We start from the raw sequence: 10,069 nt of genomic DNA on the forward strand, positions 1-10,069 counted from the left end.
CTAACCAATTGTGCTATTGTGTGTGTTTTTTAGCGTTAATTGTAACTTATTTTGTACATAATGTTTCTGCCACCGTCTCTTATGACCGAAAAGAGCTTCTGGATATCAGGAAAGCGATTACTCACTTCGTACTGGACAAATATTTTTTCTTTAGCGAGTCGGATGCGAAGGATTTACTTCAGACACCCGACAAGGCCCAAATCCCCGTCATTCGCATGAAGAAGAAACTGAGATATCAGGGACTCAGGTCGGGGTGCCTTGTAAGGATTCGAAGGCGAGTAGGTAATCTGCCTCTACCATCAGTCCTATTAGCCAACGTACAATCATTGGATAATAAAATGGATATCCTACAAGCGGGACATTAAAAACTGTAACATCTTATGTTTCAACGAGTCGTGGCTGAACGACGACATGGATAACACAGCTGGCGGGGTTTTCGGAGCATCGGCAAGATAGAACAGCTGCCTCCGGTAAGACAAGGGGTGACAAGCTGTAGACCACACTATTTACCAAGAGAGTTTTCATCTATATTTTTTGTAACTGTCTATTTACCACCACAAACCGATGCTGAAGCTAAGACCGCACTCAACGAGCTGTATAAGGCCATACGCAAACAAGAAATGCTCATGCAGAGGCGGCGCTCCTAGTGGCCGGGGACTTTAATGTAGGGAAACTTAAATCCGATTAACCTAATTTCTACCAGCATGTTAAATGTGCAACCAGAGGAAAAAAATACCACCTTTACTCCACACACAGAGACGCATACAAAGCTCTCCCTCGCCCTCCATTTGGCAAATCTGACCATAGTTCTATCCTCCTGATTCCTGCTTACATGCAAAAACTAGGAATTACCAGTGACTCGCTCAATACAGAAGTGGTCAGATGACGCAGATGCTAAGCTACATGACTGTTATGCTAGCATAGACTGGAATATGTTCTGGGATTCTTCCGATGGCATTGAGGAGTACACCACATCAGTCACTGGCTTCATCAATAAGTGTATCGTTGTCGTCATCCCCACAGTGACCGTACGTACATACCCCAACCAGAAGCCATGGATTACAGGCAACATCCGCACTGAGCTAAAGGGTAGAGCTGCCGCTTTCAAGGAGCGGGACTCTAACCCAGACGCTTATAAGAAATCTCGCTATGCCCTCAGACTAACTATCAAACAGGCAAAGCGTCAATACAGGACTAAGATTGAATCGTACTACACCGGCTCTGACGCTCGTCGGATGTGGCAGGGCTTGCAAACTATTACGGACTACAAAGGGAAGCACAGCCGCGAGCTGCCCAGTGACACGAGCCTACCTGACGAGCTAAATTACTTCTATGCTTGCTTCGAGACAAGCAACACTGAAGCATGCATTAGAGCATCAGCTGTTTCAGACGACTGTGTGATCCCGCTCTCCGTAGCCGATGTGAGTAAGAGCTTTAAACAGGTCAACATTCACAAGGCCTCAGGGCCAGATTGATTACCAGGACGTGTACTGCGAGCATGCGCTGACCAACTGGCAAGTGTCTTCACTGACATTTTCAACCTGTCCCTGACTGAGTCTGTAATACCAACATGTTTCAAGCAGACCACCATAGTCCCTTTGCCCAAGAACACTAAGGTAACCTGCCTAAATGACTACCGACTGTAGCCGTCAGTAGCCATGAAGTGCTATGAAAGGCTGGTCATGGCTCACATCAACACCATTATCCCGGAAACCCTAGACCCACTCCAATTTGCATACCGCCCCAACAGATCCACAGATGATTTAATCTCTATTGCACTCCACACTGCCCTTTCCCACCTGGACAAAAGGAACACCTACGTGAGAATGCTATTCATTGACTACAGCTCAACGTTCAGCACCATAGTGCCCTCAAAGCTCATCACTAAGCTAAGGACCCTGGGACTAAACACCTCCCTTTGCAAGTGGATCAGGGTGGTAAGGGTAGGTAACAACACATCTACCACGCTAATCCTCAACACGGGGGCCCCTCAGGGGTTCGTGCTCAGTCCCCTCCTGTACTCCCTGTTCACCCATGATTGCATGGCCCCCATTCTCATCGACTGGGCTGTAGTGGAGCAGGTTGAGAGCTTCAAGTTCCTTGGTGTCCACATCACCAACAAACTATCATGGTCCAAACACACCAAGACAGTCGTGAAGTGGGCACGACAAAGTCTATTCCCCCTCAGGAGACTGAAAAGATTTGGCATGGGTCCTCAGATCCTCAAAAAATTATACAGCTGCACCATCGAGAGCATCCTGACTGGTTGCATCACTGCCTGGTATGGCAACTGCTCGGCCTCTGACCTCAAGGCACTATAGAGGGTAGTGCATACGGCCCAGTACATCACTGGGGCCAAGCTTCCTGCCATCCAGGACCTCTATACCAGGCGGTGTCAGAGGAAGGCCCTAAAAATTGCCAAAGACTCCAGCCACCCTAGTCATGGAATGTTCTCTCTGCTACCGCACGGCAAGCGGTACCGGAGCGCCAAGTCTAGGTCCAAAAGGCTTCTTAACAGCTTCTACCCCCAAGCCATAAGACTCCTGAACAGCTAATCATGGCTACCCAGACTATTTGCACTGCCCCCCCACCCCCACCCCCCAACCCATCTTTTTACGCTGCTGCTACTCTGTTCATTATTTATGCATAGTCACTTTAACTCTACCCACATGTACATATTACCTCAATTACCTCGACTAACCTGTGCCCCCGCACATTGACTCTGTACCGGTACCCCCTGTATATAGCCTCGCTACTGTTATTTTATTTTACTTCTGCTCTTTTTTTATCAACACTTTTTTTGTTTGTTTTATTTTACTTTTTTATTAAAAAATAAATGCACTGTTGGTTAAGGGCTGTAAGTAAGCATTTCACTTCAATGTCTGCACCTGTTGTATTCGGCGCATGTGGCCAATATATTTTGATTTGATTTAATTTGATTTGATATTGGTGCTTTATTGATAAATACACATAGGCTCAATTCCCAGTCAAGTGGAGTAAAAAACACTGAATAATCAAAGCTTTCTAAAAGTGATAAACTGTCTCTTTTTGTTCAAGCCAGTGTTACATTCACAGTAGAAAAATGATTGAATGAATGAACGGAGGTACAGACGGAACGACCGACAAACAAACAAAAGAATGAACGAACAAGGAGATGATTGAACTAACGAACAAACAAATAAATCAATAAATGAATATACGAACAAATTAACAAATTAACGATGTAAAAAATATGAATAAAAATATGAATTAATGAATTAAAGAACAAACACATAAATGAATGATTGAATGAATATATAAACTAATGAACAAATGAAAGATCAAATAAACAAATTAATTAAAAACACAAATGAGTGAAAACATTAATAAATGAAAACATGAATTCATGCTTTGCCATACAGATCAGTGACAGTAGTAGACTATGTAGCAGAGTGTTTAATGGTGCAGTACATCTATGAGGTGTCTACATCTGTAGGGTGAGTGTCTGGGTGGTTACTAGCATCAGAGTCTGTACTGAAGGAGACAGTTTTATAGTGGAGACAGGCTGGATCTCTGGGGAAGTTGACAGTAGCATAGTGGAGAAAGGCTGGATCTCTGGGGAAGTTGACAGTAGCATAGTGGAGACAGGCTGGATCTCTGGGGAAGTTGACAGTAGCATAGTGGAGACAGGCTGGATCTCTGGGGAAGTTGACAGTAGCATAGTGGAGACAGGCTGGATCTCTGGGGAAGTTGACAGTAGCATAGTGGAGACAGGCTGGATCTCTGGGGAAGTTGACAGTAGCATAGTGGAGAAAGGCTGGATCTCTGGGGAAGTTGACAGTAGCAAAGTGGAGACCGGCTGGATCTCTGGGGAAGTTGACAGTAGCATAGTGGAGACAGGCTGGATCTCTGGGGAAGTTGACAGTAGCATAGTGGAGACAGGCTGGATCTCTGGGGAAGTTGACAGTAGCATAGTGGAGACAGGCTGGATCTCTGGGGAAGTTGACAGTAGCATAGTGGAGACAGGCTGGATCTCTGGGGAAGTTGACAGTAGCATAGTGGAGACAGGCTGGATCTCTGGGGAAGTTGACAGTAGCATAGTGGAGACAGGCTCGATCTCTGGGGAAGTTGACAGTAGCATAGGTCACACAGTCTGGAACCTCTGTAGACGGACCAACGTTGGAGTAGATGTCATCTGCACAAGGATTGGTTGCCGTGGCGTCGATGGTGGTGAAGTCACGGGCTGTATCTGGATTCTTATTGGTTGCTGTGGCATAGATGGTGGTGATATCACAGGCTGTATCTGGGTTCTGATTGGTTGCTGTGAAGTAGATGGGGTTAGCGATGGTTCCTGTGTCTTGATCCTGGTTGGAGTGTTTAGATGCTAAAGAGGAAAACAAACAGATTATTTATTTATAATTTATCTTTGATGATTTACGTTATTTTAATTAACTGTTTTCATTTATAAAATGTATATTTATTTTTTGACATATTTTTGTGTTTTTTGTTAAATAACGATTGTGTGTGATAACTACCGTACCTGTTGGTCTCCTGTCTCTGTCTCTCCTCTGTCTAAAGAACATGAACAGTAGCAGACCCAGCAGTAGTAGAACAACACCCAGACCAACACCAGAGAACATCACATCACCTAGAACACCCAGACCAACACCAGAGAACATCACATCACCTAGAACACCCAGACCAACACCAGAGAACATCACATCACCTAGAACACCCAGACCAACACCAGAGAACATCAGATCACCTAGAACACCCAGACCAACACCAGAGAACATCACATAACCTAGAACACCCAGACCAACACCAGAGAACATCACATAACCTAGAACACCCAGACCAACACCAGAGAACATCACATCACCTAGAACACCCAGAGACAGTACACAGGCATAATGTTCCAGTGATGCTACATTTAGCTAGTCTCTACTGTACTGTACTTCTGTGTTTCTTCATTTCAGAGGGAGGGAGAAGGGAAGACAACATTAGACAGAGAAACAGGTGGGTGTTGAGGAGAGCAGATATAAAGAGGAAATGTTAATGATGAGATATCAATAGGAAGAGCCAGATTATTCAATCTAATACCAAGTATCAGGCACAGACGGTGTGTTTTTGTTATGGTTCAATCTCATTCACTGTCTGGAGGTGAAAGATGCAGTGGCTAGTTTCCACCACAAATGTATCTTTACATTTATAGTTGTAGTTTATAAGGGTTTAATGCTAGGTAGTTGTATTCCATGTAACAGTTTGGTGCATGGTAGTTGTAGTCCATTTTATAAATGGTACTTGGTAGTTGTAGTCCATTTTATAAATGGTACTTGGTAGTTGTAGTCCATTTTATAAATGGTATTTGGTAGATGTAATCCATGTTACATTATGGTACTTAGTTATGTCTGTTGTTACCTTGTGTTCTAGCCATGATGTTCTTATTGTCATAAACACACAATGACTATAACTACTAGCCTCTAAATACAGCACCACTCTGAGTACAGTTACAATACTAAAGATAATGACTATAACTACTAGCCTCTAAATACAGCACCTCTCTGAGTACAGTTACAATAATAAAGATAATGACTATAACTACTAGCCTCTAAATACAGCACCGCTCTGAGTACAGTTACAATACTAAAGATAATGACTATAACTACTAGCCTCTAAATACAGCACCTCTCTGAGTACAGTTACAATACTAAAGGTAATGACTATAACTACTAGCCTCTAAATACAGCACCGCTCTGAGTACAGTTACAATACTAAAGATAATGACTATAACTACTAGCCTCTAAGTACAGCACCGCTCTGAGTACAGTTACAATACTAAAGATAATGACTATAACTACTAGCCTCTAAGTACAGCACCTCTCTGAGTACAGTTACAATACTAAAGATAATGACTATAACTAGTCTCTCAATAGAGCACCTCTCTGAGTACAGTTACGTGTTGAACAGGTTATAGGGACTAAATAACATGGTTAATATTAGTGACTGGGGGAGAGGGAGACGTGAGTGGGGAGATGAGAGGGGGAGATGTGGGGGGGGGGGGGGGGGGGCAAAAGGAAGACAGAAAGAGAGAGAGAAAGAAGTCAGAGGAGGGACAGAGAAGGAGAGAGAGAGAGACAGAGAGAGCTACAGAGAGAGAGAGAGAGAGAGAGAGAGAGAGAGAGCTACAGAGAGAGAGAGAGAGCTACAGAGAGAGAGAGAGAGCGAGAGAGAGAGAGCTACAGAGAGAGAGAGAGAGAGAGAGAGAGAGAGAGAGAGAGAGAGAGAGAGAGAGAGAGAGAGAGACGCAGTGGTCTAAGGCATGTATGCATTCACTAACTGTAAGTCGCTCTGGATAAGAACGTCTGCTAAATGACTAAAATGTAAATGTAGAGAAAGAAGCCAGAGGAGGGACATTAAAGGAGAGAGAGAGAGAGAGAGAGAGAGAGAGAGAGCTACAGAGAGATAGAGAGAGAGAGAGAGAGAGAGAGAGACAGAGAGAGAGAGAGAGAGCTACAGAGAGAGAGAGCGAGCGAGCAAGAGCGAAAGCGAGAGAGAGAGAGAGAGAGAGATGTTGGCCTACAGGTAAGTGTGTAGGCTATAGAGAGCAGTTCTACTGAGGGTAATATACCTGCAGTGGAGTTTGAGGAGTCAGTTGCCATGGTGATGTTTGTTGATGGGTGTGTCGTGGAGAGGAGAGGTCTGGAGGTGATGGAGCCAGGGATGGGAGGAGAAGGAGCTGTAGAGAGAGGAAAAGAGAGACATTTACATTTTAGTCATTTAGCAGACGCTCTTATCCAGAGCGACTTACATCAGCAATTAGGGTTAAGTGCCTTGCTTAAGGGCACATCGACAGATTTTTCACCTAGTCGGCTCGGGGATTAGAACCAGCGACCTTTCGGTTACTGGCACAACGCTCTTACCCACTAAGCTACCTGCCGCCCTGACCAGAGAGAGAGAGAGAGAGAGAGAGAGAGAGAGAGAGAGAGAGAGAGAGAGAGAGAGAGAGAGAGAGAGAGAGAGAGAGAGAGAGAGAGAGAGAGAGAGAGAGAGAGAGAGAGAGAGTCAAGGAGAGAGAGAGAGAAGAGAGACAGAGAGAGAGAGTCGAGAAGAGAGATCTAGAGAAAGAGAGAGAGAGAGAGAGAGAGTCAAGGATAGAGTGAGACAGAGATATAATGCATCAACAAAAATATATAATGTGCAAATGTAATCATTCACATAAACACACTAATAGAACCTCTCTCCACAGTTATCCTGACTTCAGTCTTGTGATACCCCCACCATGAGTTTATTTCACACCAGTAGGTCCCTGAGTCCTCTAGGGTCAGGTTAGTGATGGTCACAGTGAAGACTCTTCTCTCTGTGTCGTCATACAGAGAGTATCTCCCTTTATGAGTCCACGTTGGGTGTTGATGCCTTTGGGTTTTGATGACATCAACCCGGTAGGCCCAGATCCCTTTTGAGAGGTACTTCTGGTATGTCTCAAACCCCCGTGCATAAGGACACTGAATGCCAGCAGTTCCTCCTTCTGTCACTCTCTTTGTGATCACTCCTGACACCACACAGCTCACAGCTATGACACAACCAAAGAAACAGATTCACATCATCTCTACAACATCAGTTGCCCATTGGCACCATATTTCACAGACAGTCAGGTAATGGAGATACTTGAGTGATATGTAGAGAATGTTTATTAATCTGGGGCTGAGTGATACAGTACATTTATGTGTTCAGGACTACAGCAATACAGTAAAACATTGTTCAATGATATAGTAAAGTACAGCATTGATCACTGTCACTTATGCCAAGAATTGAGTGCTGTGTTCAGTGAGTAACACAGTTCAATATGGGGTGTGTATTAATGTATTGAGGTCTGATAGTAACAGTTCAATATGGGGTGTGTATTAATGTATTGAGGTCTGATAGTAACAGTTCAATATGGGGTGTGTATTAATGTAATACATTCTAATAGTATCAGTTCAATATGAGGTGTGTATTAATGTATTGAGGTCTGATAGTAACAGTTCAATATGGGGTGTGTATTAATGTAATACATTCTAATAGTAACAGTTCAATATGAGGTGTGTATTAATGTAATACATTCTAATAGTAACAGTTCAATATGAGGTGTGTATTAATGTATTGAGGTCTGATAGTAACAGTTCAATATGAGGTGTGTATTAATGTATTGTGGTCTGATAGTAACAGTTCAATATGCGGTGTGTATTAATGTATTGAGGTCTGATAGTAACAGTTCAATATGAGGTGTGTATTAATGTATTGAGGTCTGAGAGTAACAGTTCAATATGAGGTGTGTATTAATGTATTGAGGTCTGATAGTAACAGTTCAATATGAGGTGTGTATTAATGTATTGAGGTCTGATAGTAACAGTTCAATATGGGGTGTGTATTAATGTAATACATTCTAATAGTATCAGTTCAATATGAGGTGTGTATTAATGTATTGAGGTCTGATAGTAACAGTTCAATATGAGGTGTGTATTAATGTAATACATTCTAATAGTATCAGTTCAGTATGAGGTGTGTATTAATGTATTGAGGTCTAATAGTAACAGTTCAATATGGGGTGTGTATTAATGTATTGATGTCTGATAGTAACAGTTCAATATGAGGTGTGTATTAATGTATTGTGGTCTGATAGTAACAGTTCAATATGAGGTGTGTATTAATGTATTGAGGTCTGATAGTAACAGTTCAATATGAGGTGTGTATTAATGTATTGAGGTCTGATAGTAACAGTTCAATATGAGGTGTGTATTAATGTATTGAGGTCTGATAGTAACAGTTCAATATGGTATAATAATAATAGTACTCACCACAGAGAAGTCTGATGTTGACAGACATGAGATTCCTCATTCTACTCTCTGGCTTCCCTCCTATGTTGTCAACTTTATACTGTTCTCCTCTCACTCCAGTCCTCTACCAGTCACTACCAGTCTAGTCCCAGATACTCAGACTCTCTACCAGTCACTACCAGTCTAGTCCCAGATACTTAGACTCTCTCCCAGTCACTACCAGTCTAGTCCCAGATACTCAGACTCTCTACCAGTCACTACCAGTCTAGTCCCAGATACTAAGACTCTCTACCAGTCACTACCAGTCTAGTCCCAGATACTAAGACTCTCTCCCAGTCACTACCAGTCTAGTCCCAGATACTAAGACTCTCTCCCAGTCACTACCAGTCTAGTCCCAGAAACTAAGACTCTCTACCAGTCACTCCTAGAAGCTATGAACACATCTCTATCCACGTTTTAGAGTTATGGTAGCTGTTAAGTCCAGCCTCTCTCTCTCTCTCTCTCTCTCTCTCTCTCTCTCTTTCTCTCTGGATCGAAATCGTCAGTTCCTCTTTCTCTACTGTATGTTGATATCTGGGGTTTTCTTCCATGTCAGAGTGTGTGTGTGTTTTGTTTTTAGACACACACACACGCTTATTTGGGTGTTTGTTTGAATAAATATGAATGAATATGGACACTTGGTTAAGGTTATCTTAGTGTTATACAATGGTTGGGTATAATCCTGGACGCTGATTGGTTAGAACATCATTCCAGCCGGTGTCTATTCCACAAGTTACCACCGGCTAAAGCTATGATGTTGAAATGCCTATTTACTCTGTTCCATCTCACTGCGCAATTCACTCTCATCAGCCCAGCCAGGCAATTTATAAACTTGATCTCCACTGTAAAAATCTTCTAAACATTATCTCCCATTTCTTTTAGACTAGCAATTGGTTTTCAATAGCTGTCTGTCTCTCTAACATTTGCAACATTGATTCATTATTGAAATTCGATCTCCAGCAGTCACATCGTAATGAATGTGTAGGGGTCTGGAGTCGGGACAAGACAGATAGGCAGGCAGCTTTTCTCAGCCAGTCGAAATCATGAATTTGCATCATTTTCATGGATATATTCAAAGAAATGTCCATATAAAACTGGTTAAACTAAATGCAGCTAGTTAGCAGTCTTTTCAGCTTCAGGTTGAAGTGATTGTGTTAGCTGTGTTGTTGGCTAGCTCCTCTGAACAACAGTGTCCTGACAAGAGAGAGCACATTTTTATGGATATATCCAAATAA

General features: G+C 42.7%; 1 protein-coding gene across 1 annotated transcript; it reads right to left on the reverse strand.

Annotated features, from left to right (window-relative positions):
• Positions 1–3,452: 3,452 nt before the first annotated feature.
• LOC311119485 (uncharacterized protein) lies at positions 3,453–9,265 on the reverse strand (the record flags this gene model as incomplete). The annotated part of the gene is made up of 5 exons (XM_084194165.1): positions 8,817–9,265; positions 7,217–7,552; positions 6,611–6,718; positions 4,520–4,666; positions 3,453–4,363 (listed from the first exon to the last, which is right to left on the reverse strand). The coding sequence occupies exons 1-5, from the start codon at positions 8,854–8,856 to the stop codon at positions 3,453–3,455; spliced, it is 1,542 nt and encodes a 513-aa protein (XP_084050291.1). The 5' UTR covers positions 8,857–9,265.
• Positions 9,266–10,069: the final 804 nt, after the last annotated feature.

The sequence above is a fragment of the Coregonus lavaretus genome (assembly GCF_964263955.1).
Source record: "Coregonus lavaretus genome assembly, contig: HAP1_SCAFFOLD_4962, whole genome shotgun sequence".
Classification (NCBI taxonomy): Eukaryota; Metazoa; Chordata; class Actinopteri; order Salmoniformes; family Salmonidae; genus Coregonus; species Coregonus lavaretus.